General features: G+C 36.7%; 1 protein-coding gene across 1 annotated transcript in view; it reads right to left on the bottom strand.

The window, feature by feature from the left end:
- Positions 1 to 24,806, bottom strand: part of LOC139949939 (solute carrier organic anion transporter family member 5A1-like) — a 31,451-nt gene extending 6,645 nt beyond the window's left edge. The window contains exons 1-5 of the mRNA XM_071948525.1: positions 24,030 to 24,806; positions 17,427 to 17,837; positions 10,253 to 10,591; positions 9,158 to 9,322; positions 7,701 to 7,899 (exon numbers count right to left, since the gene is read on the bottom strand). Of these exons, the coding sequence (XP_071804626.1) occupies positions 7,701 to 7,899; positions 9,158 to 9,322; positions 10,253 to 10,591; positions 17,427 to 17,837; positions 24,030 to 24,435 (1,520 nt within the window). The 5' untranslated portion in view covers positions 24,436 to 24,806. The remainder of the gene's footprint in view (positions 1 to 7,700; positions 7,900 to 9,157; positions 9,323 to 10,252; positions 10,592 to 17,426; positions 17,838 to 24,029) is intronic.
- Positions 24,807 to 25,183: the final 377 nt, after the last annotated feature.

The raw sequence follows: 25,183 nt of genomic DNA, 5'->3' as shown, positions 1-25,183 counted from the left end.
AAACGCTTTTTAAAGACCATCTCGACCGATCCAAGGCAACGTGTTCCTTTCAGTCGGAGAATAGATTCTAAAATGTAGATTCGTGACGACAACGTACTCGCCTTCGGCTTGTTAATTCTATCCAAAAATCTACATTTTCTCGTCCATTCTCCTTAACATGATTACACCGTACTTTATAAAGTTTCAGGACCCCCCCCCCCCAAAAAAAAAAAAAAAAAAAAAAAAAAAAAAAAAGGTTTAATAGCTTGGCGTATGAATATTGGTAAAAATATAGTGCACCCACAACGAGCGCAGTTTGGCGCCACCGAACACATAAGCCCAGTTAAGGATCATTGATAGATTATACATGGTTTTATTAAAACCCGTCGTTATCTTTTTTTATTCATTCTAATCACCATGTAACCTTGTGACGTGACTGTTGAATATGTTTGCTTTTGAAGTATAATATTAACAATGGTGTAGATGTATAATTTTAATCTGTAATCTGTACTAGCAAAAGTGAGGTTGAAACCTTCGTGAAAATGGCGATAATTTGTTTCGATGAAAATAAGAGCACTGTTGTTTGCAACTTTGAAAAGAAAACTTTGCGATGGTTTAGCTACATTGACATGATAGGGCGTGGAACTGTCGCCAGTCCAGTTTTCAAGATTATACCTAATGTCAATATTGCATTGTACAATGGTGAAGACTTGTAGTCCAATTATTTTTGTTACTGCAGTGTTTATGTAAAAACAGCAAACTTAAACGACCAGAACATTATAATTCAACCCTGTATTTCTGGTTCACATGGCTTGCAGGCTTTCACTACAGTTACTAATTTCGCTACTGTAAGTTGTTCATTGCAAGAGGTAAGTACAAACAATAAAAATCAAAGGAACAATTCTCCCGAAAAAAATTTTTTACCCGATAGTTGCCCCACTAAAAGAGAATCATTCAATCAGATGTTGTCAATTATTTCAAAAATGGCGTCGATAGGCTGCCTTTCCAGTCATATTGAGTAACAAAACCCACTGCCCATTGCTTATAAAAGGTACATGATTGACCCATACCATGCATGCATTAGCCTACCTTCACACGAACTCTTGTCAAATATTAACCAACATGTGAAAAATAAACACTAGCTACGGCTAACTATAGTACCACGACACGGACAACATTGTAAATACAGCCGGACAGAATCAAATTAATCCTTGGTTAAGCAACCTGGCTTCCCTCGTGATAAGATACGAACATACACATGGCTTCAAGATTAATTAAGTATGTTAAAGGCTCTGGACACCTTGGTTAATATTGTCAAAGACCAGTATTCTCACTTGGTGTATCAATGGAGGTAGAATCTACCTAGTGTATCACAATATTATATGCATAAATAACAAATCTGTGGAAATTTGGACTCGGTTAGTCGTTGAAGTTGCAAGAGAATAATGAAAGAAAAACGACCATGTTTCACAAAATGTGTGATTTTCAGATGTTAACTCTTTCTCAAAAGCTACGTTACTTTGAGGTAAACCAACATGGTTTATGGTACCGATAGCTCTCCATTGCTCGTTACCAAGGAAGTTTTAATGCTACTATTATTTTGAGTGAGTGTCAATAGTGTCAAGTACCTTTAAATCATGGATGTGTCTTTTTAATGGTTCATGTGGTACAGAGAAGATCCCAAACATGGACAATTTAAACTAAAGGCAGCGCTTTGTACACTTAAATACATAGGACACTATTGGTAGTTGTCAAAAACCATTCTTACTTGGTGTATCTCAATGTATAAAATAACAAACCTGTGACAAATTGAGAAGAAAATACACCCTTATCACACGAAGTTGTGTGCTTTCAGATGCTTGATTTCGAGACCTCAAAATCTAATTCTGAGGTCTCCAAATCAAATTCGTGGAAAATTGCTTCTTTCGCGAAAACTACGTTACTTCAGAGGGAGCCGTTTCTCACAATGTTTGATACTCAACAGCTCTCCATTACTTTGAGTCGTTGCCAATAATGTCCACTGCCTTTAAAGTGGTTGTAATTACTTTATGATGGAATAAAAGGATTTGACGTGGCACTGTATCTTTCCTACGTCTTTTGACGTTGATACCGGTTGATATGTCGGAAGACAATAAATGAAACGCTTTAAAGGGAAACCTACGAAGACAAGAAGCCTATAGTGGCAATTGGTTGGAAGCAGCTTTCCATGATATAGAGCAATTTGAGAATCGTTTAAATTCGAAGTAGTGGGTTATGAGAAAATGTTTCAGTTTTCAGTCCATCTGAGAAAATGTTACTGTTAAATACGTTCCACAGATTGTGTGTTCGGTTAATGGATTCATCATCTTGCGAGGACATAACTGCTTCAGATTTTAGGCGATATTTCAAAAGGCTATACCGTCTTTTGAAATGAAATGTTTTCATATACATTAATATGGAATTAAACCAACTAAATGGTTGCATAAACCAAAAGTATAATTGCCCTTAAAGGTCTTTCAAACATAACATTGAGGGTGTGAATAAATGTGCGCATAACTATTTGAACAAAGTCTAACAAGGAGATAAAAAAAAAAAAAAAAAAAACGCGTTAGTCTGACAGATAGAACTAGGAAAATATTATGAGCACTTAAAGGCAGTGGACACTATTGGTAATTGTCAAAGACTAGCTTTCACAGTTGGTGTATCTCAATATAAGCATACAATAGCAAACCTGTGAAAATTTGGGCTCAATTGGTCGTCAAAGTTGCGAGATAATAATGAAAATAAAAACACCCTTGTCACACGACGTTGTGTGCGTTTAGATGGTTGATTTCGATACCTCAAGTTCTAAATCTGAGGTCTCGAAATCAAATTCGTGAAAAATTACTTCTTTCTCGAAAACTGTGGCACTTCAGAGGGAACCGTTTCTCACAATGTTTTATACCATCGACCTCTCCCCATTACTCGTCACCAAGTGAGGTTTTATGCTAATAATTATTTTGAGTAATTAACCATAGTGTCCACTGCCTTTAAGCAACAACTATACTTCATCGGATGCATAATGGTACAAAAATAGTCAGCATGAGACCTAATTGAAATATTTTGAATGAAGATTGATTGTCTGAAAACAATCGAGTCAAGTTTTTTTTTTTACGTGTCCCCCCCCCCACCTCACATTATTTTTTGTTTTCTTTTCTTTTTTTGCACGACTCCGATGTCGATTGAGCTTTGGTTTGTTTCTTGATGAATTACGATCACAAACACTGCATACACTATATAGTCCTTGAAAACAAATAATACCCATGTTCAACATGTTGTGCATGATTTATGTTCGTGGTAACGGGTAAATGCTCCCAGCATAAAATAAAATGGGAGTCTCGTGAGATTTCCACAGACACGTTAAATGTTCATAATATCGAGCAAAGGTGCAAGGTGACGCAACAAGGACAAAGTTCAGTTGCTAACCTATTAGTCAATTTATATTTACAGTTTAAAGGGGAGGTAAAGGCTACGTTATGAGAATAACTCTTAAAACTTAATCTTATTGTAAAATAGTGAAAAAACACTCGTTTTGTCCGCCATACCACTCTTGCAAAGACCCATATGGCGGACAACTCTTTTAAAAGTAAAATACAGGTTCTTTCAACTCGATTTAAAGCCATTGGACCCTTTCGGTACAGGGAAAAAAACAGTTCACAGATTTACAAATAACTTAAGGGTTTACAGAAGGTAGTGGTGAAAGACTTCTCTTGAAATATTATTCCATGAAATGCTTTACTTTTTGAGAAAACAGTAAAACAATATCAATTCTCGATAGCGAGAATTACGGATTTATTTTAAACATATTTATGTCATGACACGGCGAAACGCGCGTATACAAGGGTGGGGTTTCCCGTTATTTTCTCCCGACTCCGATGACCGATTGAGCCTAAATTTTCACAGGTTTGTTATTTGGTATAGAAGTTGTGGTACACGAAGTGTGGGCCTTGAACAATACTGTTTACCGAAAGGGTCCAATGGCTTCAAGTGAAACTCGTTCAAATTTCCCTCAAAAAGCCACCACTTGGACAAGCGAGTGAAATTTATACCCTTTTACATCAAGAGAGTGTGACAATAATTAAACATTTGGTTAGAAGCCCAGAGGAAGTGTTTGAAAATATACTTCATTTTGAGAAATATTTCACTTCGACGTAATGCAGTTATATAGCATTATGTATGCACGCAATAATGATATACTGTTGAATATGACTTGTGTGTTCTGCTTATTAATATTATGGATTATTCTTCCTATGTGGACATTATTCGCTCCAGATTTTGAAATGAGATTTAAGTATTGATTGTATACATGATTTTCAATTATAATCGAACATGTCCAAAAACCAAAGTTATTATTTGCCTTGAAAGCACGCGTGCGTCTGTATTTCACTCGATTGACTGAGTAAATAATACTGGGTTGGGGTTGGGGTTGCGTTTGGGGTTGGGGTTGGGGTTGGGGTTGGGGTTAGGGTATGGGTTGGGATAGGGTTAGGGTTAGGGTTAGGGTAAGGGAAATACACTAAAGGTTGTCGAAACAGTTACAGGTCCCCGTGTGCAAATGGTGTGTCATTATTTTGTTATATTATTATACTTTATCACATTCCTTAGCCGAAATTTAAAACATGACGTCATTATTTTGACCCCATCAACAGTTAGGTATGTTGGAAATGTTATCAGAGTTCATGAATGAACAATACATCTTCAATTACGACAATATCCATACTATAATTATTGAAATGAGACTTCATAGAATGTTTTTGGATGTTGACAACAACATTTTCTTGAAGGGACGGACTCCTGTGTGAAACACCATAGCATTTTACCTCATGTTAACATTCAGGTTAAAGACTTGAGCAAAACAATCAATTTCCATAAGAGTTCTTAGTTACTGTTGGGAGAAAAAAAAAACGGATTGCAAAACTAAATTTACCCGTGGCCTTGGTAGATATTAACTAAACGTTTTCAGTTTTCATAATTAAATGTCTGCCATTATTATTATTTTTTTTTTTAAACCGTTCCCTTATAGTGAGTCATTTGTGCGTCAATTAATACAGTACTCATTAGAATATCCATTTGAAAATGATTCACCATATCCGAATATAATCCATCATATCTTTAATATTCACTGAGGTAGATTTGATTTCGCATCCCTGTTTATTAAACCTAACCCGTACTCTCAATGCAGACAATAACAACATAATAAGTGTAATCAACGGTTGCCTGGTAACAGACTGTCATCCAGGAATTTGAATGATTTTCCCTTCGACCGATCGTCAGAATGAGTAACGGATTTCTGGGCGACTATGATCAAAGTCCATGCTGTCTTGCATTATAATAATGAGGATCTTATTATTCTGGTCGGTAGAAGCTAAACAACGAAATATACATTCTTCTACATATCCGGAATGTTGCTCTATATATTAGAGTGTATATACTGATTGCAGTGTGGTTGGATGTCACGTTTTTATTCCATAACTATCTAGGATGTACCTACCAAATTGGATGAGTGTAAAGTCTGAGCTTAAAGGAACACATTGCCTTAGATCGGTCGAGTTGGTCTTTGGAAAGCGTTTGTAACTATTTTTTGTAAAATGCATATGGCTGGAAATATGTTGTAAAAGTAGAATACAATGATCCACACAAACATGCCTCGAAATTGCGTAGTTTTCCTTTTACCTCGTCGACTAACACGTCGGCCATTTATGGGGGTCAAAATTTTGACTCCCATAAATGGCCGACCGTGTTAGTTCGCACAGTAGAAGGAAAACCACGCAATTTCGAGGCAAACTTGTGTGAATCATTGTATTCTACTTTTAAAACATCTTTCCAACCATATGCATTATATAATAATAATAATAATAATAATAATAATAATAATAATAATAATAATAATAATAATAATAATAATAATAATAATAATAATAATAATAATAATAATAATAATAATAATAATAATAATAATAATAATAATAATAATAATAATAATAATAATAATAATAATAATAATAATAATAATAATAATAATGTTATGTTTTGTTTTGACCAACTCGTCCGATCCAAGGCAACGTGTTCCTTTAATGTTGCGTTATTATACCGAATTTACTTCGTTTATTGTATTGTTTTATTTATTAATTTTTTGATTTGATTCACTTGTCGTTTTAAATTTATCACAGTTTACTCAGGCAAAACAACTTCCAGAAATTAAAATGTACATTACAGAGTATAGAAATATGACTGCGATAATTCAAGTATATTGATATGTATTATGTTGTTTTAAATACCAAGCCAGTGAATATGTGAAAGTCACCCACACGAGCCATCATACATGTACCCCAGACATTGTCAACAAAAACCCGCCCTCAGAAAAAAACAAACAAACAAACAAACAAAACAAAAAACAAAAAACAAATACCCCAACCACAAACGAACGTTTGTATATATTAAACTCGTTATATTCTTCACATTTATTTTTTACTGGAAGAAGGGAATGATACTCGTGACATAGTCATAATTGTGTCTTTCGTCAACTTGATTTAAAACATACCAATTGTCCAGAGAAAATGTATATTTGTATCAATTTGTGAATGGTATGTGATCCAGGGAGAACTGGACGACTTTAAGTAAGTTCCTTATCTTTTAATCGACTTGATCAAAATACATGTCAGAAAAGAAATATTGCAGTAATTTTTTGTATAATAATAGCGTGTACAAATTCCCAAAACCCAATCATTGTTGTAAAGATAGACGTCCTTAAAAAAACCAAGTGAGGAATGTTACCACAATGACACATGTTATATGTCCACTGTTTTCCCCAGAGCGCAATGCCCTGATGAGTCAAAGTCTTTGATTTCCTAGACTAGACTATACCACATTATCAATTGCAGGGGGCCAGAACTTCGGTGTTTTGGTGGTCTTTGCACTCACATACTTCGTGCAAAATAATTTTTACAGACATACAGCTATCAGATTACGATTAGTTGAGCCATTGCGTTATTTTTAGCAGGCTTCCATAATGTCCTGCTGATAACCCGTGCTAGGTTATATGGCTTCCAGAACACCTCCCCACCCTCCCCAACCTTCCGCGCCAATCGAACATTTTTGCTTACTGATGGGGGTTCCAGTAACTAGTAGAATCTTCCCACACTTTGTGTAGCCTCAAGGGTAATTCCCGAACACGAGAAATGTGACATGGAAAACTTACACAGATAGATGCACGGTGCTTTACACAACATATGGGTGATTTCTTTTAGGTAAGAACTGCACTTGTGGGGTACATTGAAATTGTGGACGAGGTACACCCCACAATGTTTTTTACATGACAAACTAACGAACATGGACCATTAACAACACCTGTGCCTAATTTCATAAATCATGTAAGCAGAACAACTTGCTTAGCACAGAATAATATTGCTTAATAGCATAAATAGGTTACCAGCCCAAATTACATTAAGTTTATATAATGTGTGGCTGGTGCCCGGCTCAATTTGTGCTTAGCAAATAAAACTTTTAGGCGGTATTTTCTGCTTAACACACTGTAAAAAATATGTTTAGAGTTACATAGATTAACTCTTCCTGACTCGAGATAAGACTAGTCTTAACTCTTTGTGAAATCCACCCCTGAACTTATGCCTAGAAATGTTTTAAACACTGTTTATAGATTGTTGCTTCATGAAATTGGGCCCTGGGGAAAGTCTTATAGAACTTACCCGTGTATATAAGACGTTGTAACACCAGCCAATGGCACGCTCTCACATCCTTCGGGTATGTACATAAATCCATAGAGAAGACCAGATATTATTGTGAAAGCACATAAGACGTTTATGGTAGACATGAGGTCACGTTTAACCCTGTTTAATATGATACCACCGATGATCACACCAATAGCTCCCGTGGGGACCAGTGTACCTTTAAAAATACAAGAAAACAAGAATGTTGTGGTCTTGAGAGGAGTAATGGTGACATTAGGATTTTGGCAAACAAAACAGGCTTTGGCGTTGAAATAGAAAGGTTTATAAAGAGACCAGCCTCGTCGTAGTCTGGGTTGATTTGTAACACGTGGATAAAGGTCTGTCGTGGTTGTGAGTTGGTCTTTAAAGAGTTTTATTACCTTTTTGTAGATCAAGTGTGAATGAAGATGATATCGTGTACATGTACAAGTTTTTGCTTCATTAGTCGCCAAGTGTTTGAGAAAGAAAAGGGAACTAATCATGATCCGGAGAGTCGCGTAACCACGCTGTACATTACGCTTAAAAACGTGTATGTTAATACTTAGCATCAGATCCTACTTAAAATAATGTCAAAGGACACAAAAGCGTTGCCTGATTTGGGTGCAACATCCATGGCGTTGTTATTTGCACAACTTCTAAAGATCCAACTGTACTTGTCTTATCAGCAAAAGTGAGAGAACGCTTAGTATAATAGGATGTTTTAAATGTTAAATTGTACAAAAATTCGATAACGATTTCAATTAGCTCTTTTACTATAAATAATGTTATCAACGTATAAAAACAAAGTTCAAGTAGTATTTATTGTGTAAACCCTACCCCCTTCAAACTATACGTTGTTTAATCAAATTATGTTGATTCAATGTTTTCTCTTTACGATGAGGATTATTTGTTTGTTCGATAAGTTCATGATTGATTTCCCGTTAAATGTCTGCAAATAAAATGTTGCCTTGCTTCTAAAATTATTTCTCCTTTTAATGCTGAACATGTTTGGTAATCGTAAAAGACCAATTTTCTCAATATTGTTGTAGGTATCGCAAGATATGCATGAAAAACTCTGTGAAAATTTGGACTCAACTGGTCATCCAAGTTGCAAGTGAATAACGAAAGAAAAATCACCACTATTGCATACAATTAAATGTTTGTGTGCTTTCAGATTCCTAATAAAGGGCTTCAGGCATGAAGTTTGTATTGTTTGAGTGAAAAATAACCTATTTTTTTTTAAACTAGGTAATTTCAGAGGGAACCGTAAAAACTAGGTAATTTCAGAGGGAACCAATTCCCACAATGTTTTATACTATTTTATCAACAGCTCTCCATTGCATGTTACTAAGTAAGTTATGTTTGCATTTAATGTGTAATAACCAAAGTGTCCGGTGTCTTTAATGACTCAAATCGTCATTTAGTTCTTCAGAGCCACTTTACCAAACTCAACTCACCTGTTATAAGGTTAGCGGTGGATGCTGGTAGATTAAACTGGTACTGTATAAACTTGGGCGAGAACCGCACAAAACCCGATACAATGCTAAACTCCATTGCAGACGCTACGTTAATAATCATATACACTGGATTCTTGAGTAGGTTCCATATTGCACGAGGCATTTCTGTATTAGAGAGAGAAAGGTGAAAGTAGTGTTTATCAACTGGATGAGAGACTAGTTGGTGGGTATTATCTTAGGTGAAGTGCAAAACCAGAGAAGAGAAAGGGGTTGCCCACTCACATGGGCAGTAGCGTGATCAGTTACCTATTTTCCTGCGGACAAGACGCGTCTTATCTGACGTTTACGACCCCAAAACAAAAAGGCAACCAAATAACGTCTTTATGTCAATGTACTGACACCGGGTGGCGCCTGGTGTTCTTCTGTGTGCGGTTAAACATGCGGCTTATGCGGCAATGCGCTTTGTCCGTTGACATTTGAATTTCTTGGGGTAATTTTAGGGTCCTGCGTCTTATCCGCCGAACGTCTCAGAAAGAGTTTCGTGATTTTTTAACTTTGTAATGTTTTGGGTTTTTTTATTTTGGATTTGATGACGAATATAATGACGTCGCCTAGGCCTACCTACGCGACTTTAGTCTCACTCTTTAAACGTGAACACTAGAAATTCGGAGGAAATAAAAATAATTTTCAGTTGTCAGTTTGTAAAATGCGCTTTATAAGTCTCATTTATTTATTTTATTTATTTTATTTGTCGTTTGATTATTTGGTTTAATCAAACGGAAGACAAAATAAACAATGTGGCTTTCCGATCCATATCAGTAGATTGTTGTATAGTTGGATTCTAACTGAGATTAAGTTTTGAACATTGGTTTTACTTTCGTACATTTTCGTACAATTGTAATGATTGAAAGGAGGGCATGATGATTCCGCCCCCACCTCACCCCAATCCCCCACCTATATATTGTCCATCTTTGGATGACTCTTTTGTTTGTGCTAAAGTAGCTACCGTTCAGGAACATAGGGCGGGAGGTAACCTTTGCCCCCATATCCGGTATGGTACATTTCCGTTATGTAATGTGTTCTACAATTACTCACGTTTTATAGAGACGTCATTAAATGACATCATCATTTGCTCATCATCGTTTGGTGAATTCACAACCTCCTTCCCATCATCCTCCTTCTTTGCCTTAAACGTCTCCTCATGTGGTTTAGGTAGGCTACCTGGGAACGCGTAGACTGGTATCGCTGGTATGGCAATCATAGCAGCACAGATGAAGTATCCTAGCCACCATGCCCCTACCCACTCGGGGTCATTCGGGGTCAAAGGCACGTTCTCAGGAGCCACTGTATTAAAGTCAACGTAGAAGCCGAGAACGAGGGCACTCACTCCGAAGCCCACTCCGGGGCCGACTACCGTTGTGCAGAAGAAAATGGCTGCCAATTAAAATAAAACAAAGACAAATATAAACTATAATATTAAATATATAAAAATCATAGGATTCGAACTGGCTCTAGCTACCGGGCAAGCTCGGTAGCACTGCTCTATAATTGCAAAGTTCGTGTAGTGGGTTCGAGTCCCACCCGAATAATATGCATGTGATTGTTTTCACAGAACTCAGGAAAGTATACAGTGCTAACACACATCGGTGTATGGGTAACAACCAAAATAAATATAATGCAAATTGAACATGTGTCAAGAAACATACTTATACGTTGTATTATACTAATTTAACTATTTTACACGATGATGTTATGCATTCGCGATGGTACAAGAAACAAACTGAAAAAACGTCATTTAAATATGGAAAAAGATAAACTGAGGATGCCTGTTTGTCTGTCTGCCTGTCGTCTGTCGGTGTGTTTGTATGTTTGTTTGGTTTAGAGTTTGGGGTTGGTTTTTGAGTATTTTTGCTTTGTTTTTGTTTGTTTGGTGATTGTTGGCTTATGTGTGTTTGCTGGGTATGGTGGTTTTTTTTTGTGGTAATTTGTTTGTTCGCTTTCTGGCTGGCCCTTTCTTAGTTTTGTGGCTGAAATTTTAAGGTTATTCTGTTCTGAAGTTCAGTCCCGATAATGGGTTCGCATCACGGCAAAGTCATGTATCGTGTCGTTTCGTTTCTTCGTCTTGTTTTTCTCTTATTTTCTTTGCGCAGCGTTTACCGGATATCCAGACTAGTATAAGAGATTGTATTGTCAGAAATAAATATTTATTCTGAAAAGGAAGTTGGTCACATATTACGTTTTGTTTCATGCAAAGACAGTCAGCTGAAGCTTTGTCAACAAAAGACAAAACCACAACTGAAATAAAGTCTAAGAGTCGAAAACGAAACTAAATGCGAAAGAAAAAAATTGTGTTCAGTGAAAATGTGATTTAAACAAAGAATAAAGCAAACCATAACAAGTCTAATTTATTATCTGCTACTTCATGTTTAAGTCAACAAAATTTATAACAAAAGTAGACATGAATCGCCAATCAGTGCTTTCCAATGACCTCCATATTTGTCAGAGCCTCTTTTATATTGTTTTAGCTTTTTCTTTTCTTTTGTAGCAGGAAAATTTGCCTAATTTAAAAAGAATGATGTTTTATCAAGCTTACGTTAAAGGTGTAGGTTTAAAAGTTCTGTAATGTAATTATATTACCGGAGTCTTATAAAGCGCACGTGTCTACCATAAAACAAACTCAAAGGCGCTGGTATTATACATTTACAGAAAGAGGTTATTGAATTTATAAATTAATTCTAAAAACCTAATTATGTAGCACCTTATAAGGGTTTACAAGTTGATACGGCGTATTTTTGGCAGCCACAGCAAGGAACACCGGGGCGAACCCCTTCTCTTTTCGATAAGTGCACTGGGTTATTTTACATGCGTTGCACAACACATAGGACCAACGGCTTTACGTCCCATCCGAAGGACGAAGCAATGGTTAAGTGTATCCGAGAGCTTTTATGTTACGAATGTATAGTAAGCATTATGTTATATTATTTCGCCTGAAATGCCCCGTTGGTTATTTACAAAGCAAATCAAATTAATTGAAATCTACGAGAAAACAAAAAAACTCATGCACGAATCGTTTCACAGATTCCTGAGAGTTGGTTTCTGCTTCTGTCTCCATGGTTTCTGTTTGCAATTAATGATGCAGCCAGGGATGTGATTTATACCAGCTGTCATCTCGCTGAAATGTAGATGGATCTTATGTTCGTGTGAAAATACCGTAACAAACAGAGATGATAAGGTATTTAACCAGAATAATTAAAAACAAAAGTATACAGTAACTAACCGCCAAGCAATGTTTTATCCAAAATAAAAGATATTTCTCTATGAGTTTTTATTTTATTTTGAACATTTCCGTTTCTTACCGATCAGTACTATTCTTAATAGCTGATAATTGACACATGTGATTTTTATTTTCTTTTTACCTTTATCTTTTATGGAAATAATGTATGTTAATCAGCATCATGCGATTGGAAAAGCAAAACAAGTTGTGTCCGGTTAACCACAAACGCACGTGTAGAATGATTTAATCAAACTCTTTCTGAAACTTGGACGCCAGCACCACAACAGACCAAAGAAAAAATAATCAAGCAGCACATGTTATTCTGTATAGGAAAAGAGGTTGGCACACCGCCCCTCCCCCCCCCCCCAATCATTCTCTGCAGTGTAATTAAGCTGTCATGATGACATTGCTTCGGAATTATGGAACTTAATGTTGATAGTCGAACCAATAAGAGGAAATGTCATCCTTGATATGATAAAATAAAACCAACATTGCATAACGCCTATCACTGTTCATACCAGAGTGCAATTTCATAGAGTTGCTTGAACACAAAACGTAGCTAAGCAACAGCAAGTGTGCTTAACAGAATAAGGTTACCAGCCAATTGACCATGTCACATTTACAAATTGTGACTGGTATCCTTCTCATATCTGCTAAGCAAACATTTGTTAAGCAATTATGTTCTGCTTATATAAGCAGCTCTACATCGCGCCCCTGAGTTAATACTAAAGTTAAACACATGAAGAAAGCTTGTTTGGCTATGATATACCCTAATGTTTTCTTACTATAGGGTCGAAGGTTTATTTGCTAAGTCGTAACTTAAACCTCGCCCAAAGAATATTTCCAAATCCTTCTTGATAAGACAGCACGTTGTGATGAGATCATAACAAGGTGATATAGGAATGGTTCCGCAATCATGGAGTGAAACGTAACTGTAGTAGGTTTTATATACAGAATGGAACCTATTTTCAAGGGTTCTTAATAATAATAATAATAATAATAATAAGACTTGTAATGCGCACATATCCACCCTGCTGGGTGTTCAAGGCGCAGTTCTTTGCACAATTGTTGGTGCTGGCTTGCTAGACAATTATTTTCACCGTTTGTAAGCAGGGTATCCCTTAAAAAAAATTATATAGAATTTCTATAGGCAATTCTATAGAAATGTTTTATAGAAATTCTTTAGAAAAATGGGCCACTTTTCTATACGAATTCTATAGAAATTTATAAAGGAATCCTATAGAGTTTCTATAGAGTTTCTATAGAAAATATAGAGATTTTTTTATAGAATTCTGTAGAAATTTTGGGTAAGAATTCTATAGACCATTTTAATAGAATTCTATAGAACTTTCTATAAACAACTTAATAGAATTCTATCTCTTTTCTGTAAAACCTGGAACCAGATTCTTTAGAAAATTTGATTTTTCTATAAACCATTTAACAGAATTCTATAGAAATTTGGTAACGTTTCTATAGAACCTGCAATAGAATTCTATAGAAATTGGGTTTCTTTTCTCGCCTTTTCTATATACCATTTGATAGAAATTTTGCATATTTTTTTAAAATAAAAAATGCATCAACATTCTACGAATGTTATTTATTTAAACCATTTGACATAGAATTCCATAGAAATCTGGCAAATTTGCTATACAGTATACACCATATAATTGCTTGTTTTCTATAAAACGTTCAAATAAAAGTACTTCTTGAGAAATCCTATGTATATCTATGAAAGTCGTTATTTCAAATGACGATGTTAAGCAACAAATATCTTTGGAAATGAACTTTCACAGGTTTAGTTTTGTATCGCAATTACCAAATGTGTACCCTTCATTTAAGATAGGTGAAACATGTAATGTAATGTATCAAGTTTAAACAAAATTCCATTATTTACAACATTCTTCAAATGAAGGATACTTTGTCGCTGAAAGATGTACATTAGAATTGTGGTTACAATACAGTTTGTTAAGTTATTTATGCTATGGACCGGCACTGTTTTAATAAGTTATTTTAAAAAAAACCTGAAAAATAGAAAAGCTACATAACATAGAAAAATGGGCAGCGATCACTTCCATCTATATCATCCGTTCAATATTCAGGCTACAGGAAGCAAATACATTTTGTCTATTTGAAGGAATGGCTACTACATACTACACAATGGCTTTCGATGTAATTCATGATAAATGAGCAACCCCATTGTAAAAGCCAACTGTCATGTATATGCTACATTCTCAAGTTTTAAAAATAATCCAAATAGTAAGTTGCGTTTGCTTAATTTGTACTATAAAACAAAATTTGCGCAGTATGGTTATAATTAGTACAAAATGTAATGAGTGAGAAAGCAGTGTAGATAAAATACATGCACATGCAGCACCTTTTGTTGCGATACCACCACAGGACAGGATTAATCTCTTTTTGGAATATTTAATTTGGGCAAGACGTACACTTTTGGTAACTTTGTCAAAGACCAGATCCTCACTTTTCTAACATAAGCATACAATAACAAACCTTGACAAGACGTTTAAGTACGATGGACTGTTGTTGATGTGTTTTTTTTTTTTTTTTTCTCAATTAGCATGTTTTTGATGAATACAAACTTAAAATATTTGAAAATGAAATATTTAAAATATCAAAGTGTACGTTCGTTGATTGATTGAACATTGATAAACTTATTTAGGTTACGTAGCCACATATTCCCACAACTGATCACAACTGGGTGTTTCTGTTTTGTAAGATTTACCGATTGCAGTTTATGATCATCCCCTATAATGCAAATCCTTAAGTCTCATCACAAACAGGAACTAAGGGGACGAGTTCTTATCAGAAATGTACTCATCAAAAGTTACAGATAATGTATTAAAAACCAAACCAAACCGCAAACCAAAGTCAAATCGAAACTCCTTCAGGGTCTACATTAAATCTGAATTATCCGTTAACTTGAAGCACGTAGTGTCTGGGTATTCAAGAGCTTCGGTCTCAAAGTCTGGGCTAAATTTCATGGAGCTGCTTAAACACAAAGATGTGCTTAAGCAAAACAATCCGTGCTTAGTAAAATAAGATTACAGGCCCAGACTCCACTCAATTAATATGCTACGTAAAACAGCAGACAAATACCAGTCACAACTAGCATTGTATGGCATGATTTTTTCGTCAGTTGTGTAAAATAAGCATTCAGCTATTTCGTGCTTAAGCAAGCTTTTTGCTTACAGACACTGACACCTTTGACAGTTGTCAAAGGTCAGTCTTCTCACTTGGTGTATCTCAACATAGTATGCACAACATCACAAACATGTGTAAATTTAGCTAAATTGGTCGTCGATGTTGGGAGATATTAATGGAAGAAAAATCACACCTGTCACACGAAGTTGTGTGCTTTCAGATGCTTGATTTCGGGACCTCAAATCTAACTATGAGGTATTGAAATCAAATTCGTGGAAAATTACTTCTTTTTGAAAACCGTTTCTCACAATTTTGTACACTATCAATCTCTCACAATTTCTCGTTACCAAGTAAGGTCCTATGCTAATAATTATTTTGGGTATTTACCAATAGTGTCCACTGCCTTTAAGCAGCTCCATGAAATTGGGCCCTCTTGGCTGAGTCATCAGAGTATGGGTTCGAATCCCGGACATGACACTTTTGTTCTTTGGAATGCCACTAATGTTTACTTTGGTGAGACACTTGACTGTGATTGTATCTCTTCATCTATGGCAGGGTGAATGGGTAGCTACAAGGATGTTGTAGATTGTGCACTTGCATGTACAGCAATATGGCTTCCGGTGAGGCATTACAATACATCAGAGGAGTTGAAACGGTTTCAAAAACGGGAAAATTTGATAAAACGATTTAGAGTCTGCTCTTCCTCATTCCTGGGAGATCTTTAAAGTCGAATCTTAGTCAATGTTGTGGCCCAAAATAACCTAATTCAGCCGGTGTGTCCCTTCAAGGCCCATTGAAAAGGCTGTCATAATTGTCGATCTAATTTATGATGGTTCACAGAGCTTTATAAATACTCGTCTACTAATTGTTTATGCCTCTGACAAAGGTCCAGTTTGGATCGAAAGCTATGGCTATCTACCCTACTCATTTCTATTATCACCGGTTACCAGGGTTGTGCTGTCTGCGTCTCAGCGGTTTTAACAGAACCCCCATCAGTCGTATTAAAACAAACATTTGTTTCTGTCGTGTATCTTGTGATCCGTTTGGGATGATCCATTGGAGATCCTGTATCTTATATAGGATTTGAGGCATTGCATGGTGGGGTATCAATGTATATTTGGTTTGCGGTAACACCATGTGTGTATCTACTTGCCAGGTAGAATAAAGCAAAACAGTTCCCTAAGAACAACTCTACCTATGGCAAGTAGATACACACATGGTGTTACCGCAAACCAAGTATACATCCTGTATCTTGTTTTTATTTGTTATAACCATTTCAATTTCATCATTTCTCAATCCCTGTTCTTTGGATATTAGTGGATATGTTTATATTTGTACGTATTTGTGCCTCTGACGAAGGTCCTGTTTGGATCGAGGGCTAAGGCCATCTACCCTACTCATTTAATATTTATATATAATATTATAATAAACACAGTTTGGTTCAAAGCAATCGCACAACGTCGGTAAACGGTATTGTTCAAAGGCCCACATTTCGTGTATCACAACTTATATATAAAATAACAAACCTGTGAAAAATTAGGCTCAATCGGTCATCGGAGTCGGGTGAAAATAATGGGAAAACCCACATTGTTTCCGCACGTTTCGCCGTGTCATGACATGTGTTTAAAAGAAATCCGTTATTCTCGATATCGAGAATTGGCAATTATTGTTTTAATGTTTTCTCAAAAAGTAAAGCAATTCATGGAATAGTATTTTAAGGGAAGTCTTTCACAATACCTTCTGTAAACCATGTAAGTTATTTGTAAATCTGTGAACTTTTAATTATTGTTCTGTTCAGAAGGTGTATAATGGCTTTAAAACTTGATTGACTCATACCCAAAAGAATAGCCGATTCACTTCTCCTCACGAAGTCATCTATGTATGTTGTGCCTAGCGTAAACATGGAGGTCGAACCAACCCCAATGAGCAGCATGCCTGGTATAAGACAAGCTAACGCAGCCGTAACAGGCTCCTCTGAGGTGTTACACTCGGCGTCAGTGTCGACCGTCGGGCCCGGGGTGGCGCTCCCGTCGACGCAAAGCAACGAGTCGGTCGAGTTGTCTTGATTTCCGGCAACGTAGTAGTTCCCGGTGACAAAGTGTGATAGTGGGACGATGCATGCGCCTAGGGCCATGGTCCATGCACTCCAGGCGATCCATTTGGGACGGTTTGATGTGGGACGACCCCCGTAGTAACTGGTCAAAACGACGAGTAGAGTACCAATGTCATAGCAACTGATTACGAAACCTGTTAAAGAGAATAGAAAGTGGTTTTGTAAATCTTTTTTTTTTTTTAAACAGAATTCGGTAACACACGAAGTGTTTTCTGTAACATTATGTGTAGATTATACTTGCTGCGTAGACTAAGAATTTGTCTTGCTTCATATTCAACTATACAGCGATGTACATTATATACAAAAATCGGGAGACTTCTCAGTTCCGAAAAGAACTGTCCTGCTTTTTAAGTACTACCTGGGCGGAAGGTATAGTAAATTGACAGGGGCTGTATTTTTGTTTAGCTTGAGTGGATCAAGGGGACTTCTCGTAATTAACTTCACTAATGCGGAGTAAGTTCTTAAAGGAACACTTTGCCTTGGGATCGGGCGAGTTGGTCTTTGAAATGCGTTTGAAACCGTTTGTTATGAAATGCAAACTGGCTAGATAGATAATTTAAAAGTAGAGTATAATGGTCCACACATACATGCCTCGATATTGCACGGTTTTCCTTTTACGTCGCGACTCGCGAACAAACACTGTCGGCCATTTTGTAGAGTCAAAGTTTTTCCTCCATAAAATGGCCGACCGTGTTTGCTCTTTTCATAACCAAATGGTTTCAAACGCTTTTCAAAGACCAACTCGCCCGATCCATGGCAAAGTGTTCCTTTAATAGTGGTCTCAATGTTTAGACTAGTTTTCTCTAGTCAACTTGACCCTAACTTCACATAAGGCTTTGCCTGTGACGTCACTTCTGCACCATTTTAGCATAGATATATATTTAGCTGAATAAGGATTTCACCTTTGAGATTGAAGTTCGAAGAGGAAATGCATAGAATACAATGTACAGTGCTACAACACGAACCCATGCAGTCATGTATCTAACCTTGACTTGCCATTGACCTATTTCCTTCAATTGCCACTAGACTCCACTGTCACAAAACCGTGACAAATATTATAGCATTCATACGTGTAAACAGTTGTGCACAATGCATGATATTCAAAAGATCGTAGGGTTAACAGTGTTTATGTCGAGTGTACCCATTCTTATGGCAACGTACACGATAAACACGGTTCGGGATTCGGCATAACAGTTTTATTGTAATATTCACGGCCCATGTTTGTCACATGCGCTTGGGACGTGGTGGTTATTTTTTAACATATAAATAGTTTGCATGTAAAAATGTTGTGCTTAAATACATACATGTCATTACGTATAAGCACCTGGTAGTTGACTTACAACCCTATGCTCTAGTCAGTGCATTTTACCTGAGTTTATTCCCATGGTAACTGATAGACCTATATCATTGTGCAGCCATCTTTATTTTCTCCAAATGATATCAATACAAAACCGAGGCTGGAAGAACAAACTAGTCTGGTACATGATTATTAGCGTTCATTTATGTGATTCGAGACGAAGAACATGACCAAGACCAGGAGGCAGCATGATATAGGTTTATTGGATTTGATGTAACTATTAAACCATTATGTCTCCGCTTATTTCTTTTAATGGTTTAAAAGACTCGCAGTAAGGAAACTAAAATATTGTCTAAAATGTACAATATCGTAGATAAAACAATAAAAAACAGTAACTATTAAATTACTCATAGCCTACGAAACAAAGCCGCGAAGAGAAAGGGGGCAAATAGAGTTTGAGGACAAACTCATCTGAGACCACCAACTTTTAGTGTGATTGGTTAGAACATTTTCTACATTGATGTAAAACACATACAAAAGACTATGATAAAATAATTATTGTGTTTTTGGAAAGTTGTCAACTGGAATCTACAGATATATCTGTAAAATGCCCCGTGACTTGGCTATTTCTGAAGTCCCATAATTATAGAACGATGTTTGTTTTGGCATTTCGTAATAATCCGTCCCTTCAATGGCTTAAAGGCACTGGACTTCTTTGATCGTCAGAGACCAGTATTCCCACGTGGTGTATCCCAGCTTAAGTAAACAAAAAATAAAAATACAAATCTGTGAACATTTGGACTCAATTGGTCATCAAAGGTGCAACAGGATAATGAAGTAAAAACACGTTGTTGCACAAAGTATAATGGGTGTGCTGTGCTTTCACGCAATAATATTTCCAACAAAGTATGTTTTACTCTACCAACGGCTCTCCATTGCTCGTCTACCAAGCAAGTTTTAATGCTAACAATTATTTTGAGTAGCAATAGTGCCTTTAACGGCAAACAAGGGGAGCTGAGTTAAAGAAGCAAACTTAAAACACTATTTTGGTGTCTGGAACATGTTCAATTAATTTAAATCCCTAAAATTAAGGTACAACAAAAAATCGGTTCAAAAGGTGGTAGTGTTTTCCAGATGTTGTCGTAAATGTGGAGAAGTTATCATGTAATCCGTAATTGAAAAAAGAAAGAAACCTGAGGAGGGTTTCTCCGTATACCATTTCTCAAATCTAAACGTTTTTTTTTTTTTTTTTCCCCTCTCTCTCTAAAAGAACATTCCTTTGATTGAAGGGAATTGTTTACGTTGTACATTCATTATCTATGCAGTGCTTCTAGCAAAATAAGTGGTCAAATTTATGGCAAATAATTTTTTTATAGTAATTTCCGAAGGCATGCCCTCCCTTTAACTAAAAGTCAATAATTGACTTAGTTTTTGGTTACAGTTCAACCATAGCTCCAGTGTTCAGCCATGTTGAGTACACTCTAAAAACGACTGTCAACGTTTGGTTATGCAAAATTCCTCCTCCCATTATTTGGTCAGTACTTCATTTGCATAAGTTACATAATATTGGGATCGGTACACCGGTGTTTGTGCGCAGCTGCGAGGGGGTAACCATGTTTGCCTATTGTGTTTTCTATTTTCGATGATTAACTCAACTGTTATCATAGCATTAATTGATAAACCAGCTTACCGGATTGGCTTTAGAAAAAAAGCTCTGGACACTGACGCTTTCAAATACACACCAGGGCCCGATATAGAACTGCTTAAGCAGAAAATAATAATGCTTAGCAAAATGTCTGCTAGTGAACAGGGTACCAGTCACAAATTGTGCATGTGACGTGGTATGTTGGCTTGTAACCTAACCCTGGTAAGCATACTCGTGTTGAGCTTATAGCTACTTACTGTGCTTAAGCATCTCTATGAACTTGGGCCGAGGATGTATGGAATTACTCCACACATATTTTGGATTGCCCCCAGATTCTACTCCCATATTGTTTACCATAATGATATACCATTGACATAGCTAACCAAAGGGTGGACCTTTTGGTCACACTATCATCAAATTTTGACTATCATCAATTGACTATCATCAAATTTGGTCACACTACCATCAAATTGTGTTCCATGACACCCATCCAACCCAATAAAGGCACAATATCAATGCGTGCGGTATTTAAAATCGCACAGAAATATCCTCCCGGCCGCGTGGTAAGGGGTTTACAAAAAACTCTCCGAAATGATTCAAAATGTTACATTATGCAGGCCTATGTGCTTCGTTTTTGAAAGGGCAAGAGGGCACCAAGGCTTCTTATCCTTGGTGAATGACACTCTATGAGGAAATTGTAAACTTCTACTGCATGTAGCGGTTTTCAACCTTTCTCCTTCTCATATTTTCCTTCAAAAATTGCCGAGGTGACATCCCAATTTGAGATTTTAAAAGTGCATGATTGATTGTTGCTCTAGTTCAACAAAGTGCGCCTTTGATCATTCTTGGCAACACAAAATCGTAGAATACCTCTGAGATCATCTGTAAATTGGACTGGCCGGTCATGCACGGGTTAGTGGCGTGTCAAATGACAAACCAGACACTCTCAATAAAAACATCCAATTGTAACTCGCACGTATCATAATACAAAAGTTATGAATAATGGTTTTTAATGGCTGTCTTTTTTACCCTGTCTTCGCTTCGTCTTGTTGATTTTTTTTAAAGGGTTTCGATACCCTTTTTAGATTAAGTTTGTGGCTATGGTATGAATCCCTACGAATGGAGTTTGTGTACGCAATTATTAACCTTCATTAGTCGTCAAGTTTAAAGGCAGTGGACACTATTGGTAATTACTCAAAATAATTATTGGCATAAAACCTTTCTTGGTGACGAGTAATAGGGAGAAGTTGATGGTATAAAACATTTTGAGAAACGGCACCCTCTGAAGTGCCATAGTGTTCGAGAAAGAAGTATTTTTCTACGAATTTGATTTCGAGACCTCATATTTAGAACTTGAGGTCTCGAAATCAACCATCTAAACGCACACACCTTCGTGTGACAAGAATGTTTTTTATCTTTCATTCATATCTCGCAAGTTCTATGACCGATTGAGCTCAAATTTTCACAGGTTTGTTATTTTATGCATATGTTGAGATGCACCAACTGTGAAGGTTTAGTCTTTGACAATTACAAATAGTGTCCGCTGCCTTTAAGAAGAAAAACAATGATGAAAATGACAGAGCAATGTTAGTCCGTCGTACATGATAAAATAATTATGTTCGTGAAACTGTTTTTAAAATTTCTCAGACACTACAGCATATCAGCAAGCTATACTTTAAAGGGGAAGGTACACGTTTGATAATTGTTAGAGACCAGTTTTCTCACTTGGTGTATCCCAAATAAGTACAAAATAACAAACCTGTGAAAATTTTGAGCTCATTGGTCATCGAAGTTGCGAGAAAATAATGAAAGAAAAAAAACCTTGTTGGACGAATTAGAGTGCTTTCATATAATATTATGAATAAAATACTCCGCATGGCTGGAAGTCTATTATTATTTTTAGTGAGAAATTACCTCTTTCTCAAAAACTACGTTACTTCAGAGGGAGCCGTTTCTCACATTTTTTCATACCATTAACAGCTCTACAATTCTCGTTACCAAGTCTTTACCAGTATTTAACTTGGTTTGAGTATTTACCAAAATAGCACTTCCCTTAATAAAGAGTAGTTTCCCTCCATCATCATCTTTAAACCGTGTAAGTTTGATAGACCTGTGGACCTTTTTAGGTTTTTTTTTCTTTTTTTTTTCTTTTTTACAAAAAGTATTTGGATGTGCTCCCCTCACGGCTGTTGATCAGGTTTCAAACACAAACCACACTCTGAAAACTTTCTGGTCTGAAATAACCCTCTTTGGTCCCATGGGTTCCGGCCCTCGTTTGTGTCTATATGGATTTCTGTTCAGTATGACCCGGAATTACGGACCCGGAATTCAGGTCAACTTTGACACGGTTGTTAAAGTGTAATTATAATAATAAACAACGCTTATAAAGCGCCTTACATCCATGACTGGACCCCAAGGCGCTGTACACATTAAAAATAGCTGCAAACAAGAGCAAAAATGATCAAAGAGCATAAAAGATTTCTAAAAATATAAACCACAAAATGGACCAGCCAATAGTTAAAACCACAAACCGCGAAATTATATCTAATTAAACATAATACGCTTGTTGAATTGTGCTGGTCCTTCTCAATTAAAAAAGACCTACCCTTAACTCACGCATGTAATTATTTTGTTGGCTAAAGGCTGCATCTAATTATTGTCTAAACACGATATAAAGGTGAATTATTCTTGGGTTCGTGTGAACACTTTATCATCAGATATTTATGCAATGGTTTAAAACACAATAGTTATAGTAAGTATTGTTGTGCTCTCTTATCAGCTATACAGACATCGTGTCAAGCTATTCGAATAATTTCAGCAATGAATTTCTATAATTGGTGGTTGAGTTAATCTCCGTATTTTAGATTACGGCGGGTGATCACATTTTAGTTTCGGTTTGGTCTTGGTTTGTTTTCACTCAAGATCTATTGTACAGAACATGACACTATTATTAATTTTCAAAGACAAGTCTTCTCACTTGCTGTATCTCAACATTTATATGCATAAAATAACATGCCTGTGAAAATTTGGTCGTCGAAGTTGCGAGATAATAATTGGAAAAATGGGAAGTTCTGTGCTTTCAGGAAAAATACATCTTTCTTAAAAACTACGTTACTTCAGAGGGAGCCGTGTCTCACAATGTTGTATAATATGAACAGCTCCCCATTGCTTTTTACCAAGTAAGTTTGTATGCTAACAATTATTTTGAGTAATTACCAATAGTATGTAGAGCCTTTTTAAAGAACTATCTGAAACTATAACGGTTGTTTGAAAAAAACAAAAAAAAAACTGCGAGGGTGGGGATGGGGGGGGGGGGGGGGTTACTGGGGACAAACCCTCTGTTATCCCCGTTATAAATGCTAAGTAGACTAGTCTATGTCTTACCTGTCAATGTACTATTGAAGTTGAAGTGCTTTTCAATACTCGTGACCGCACTACTTATATACCCAATCGTGAGTCCCGCCTCGGTAAGGGAAAGAATACTACAGAAGAGTACGAAGAACCTCCCCGTAGCCAGTCTACGTAGACAGCTAGGGGTCCAACAGCAATAACCACAGTCGGTGTTCAAAAGGGTCTCCGGTAGTGAAGATGTACCCTGTATGCCAGTGACATCTGTGTTTGTGGGGGATACCTGGACATGTCGTGGGGAGCCCTTGTATAAAGCATCCACCCCGACGTCTATTACCGTGGCGTGGCTGGGTAGGCTCTCCTCGCCATTTGCCTCGTAGGCCGGGTTAGTGTAGCCGTTCTTCACCGGCTCCTCTCCATGATCACTGGCAGTGGCAGCCATGATCCCTGCCCCCTCTCTCGCTCTACCACCCGGCACAGATTTTAACGGCACCCAAGCGTTGACTCAGCAATAATGATGGGAGATACTGTCCCCCAAAACAAGCCGTCTCACCGTTGTTTAAACCCTGCCTACAGCAGACAACCAAATTGTGTTTACTCGATGCTGTTGTAAGCGCAACAGCAACATCAGGCTATTGTTCTCATTATAGGATAAAGACAGACCTATACTAAATCCCAGTCAAAAACCGTTCAAGTCAAACACACGTGTAGAGCAATAGAGAACCCAAAATCGACACCACTTCCCTCTAACTGCTGTGAACAATATCCAGGTTTTTTTTAGCGTACCAGTCACGGGTCGAGAAACACATTATACGCAAACATCGCGTGTTTTGTGAGCACAGTTATATCAGTAATGACAAAACTCGGTTGATACCATGTTGGTTAATAATTAATCTTGCTCAATCGTTTCATTTACGCGCGATTACTGATACGGAGATGTGTGTGCTGCGAATTAAGGTTCCCAGGCAACATGTAACGTGAACATTCGCTCCAAAGCAGCTTAAAGGCACTGGACTCTTTTGGTAAATACTAAAATATATATATATAAGTTGATATTGTACAGCATTGTGAAAAACGGCACCCTCACAAGTAACATTTTTTTTTTAAAGGGGTTATCTCTCACTCACAATAAAATACTTCTGTTGAAGCCTTTTATTATACATCTGAAAGCACACAAAAACGCAACAAGG

This window comes from Asterias amurensis, chromosome 17 (assembly GCF_032118995.1).
Source record: "Asterias amurensis chromosome 17, ASM3211899v1".
Classification (NCBI taxonomy): Eukaryota; Metazoa; Echinodermata; class Asteroidea; order Forcipulatida; family Asteriidae; genus Asterias; species Asterias amurensis.
This window is presented reverse-complemented; position numbering and strand designations above follow the sequence as displayed.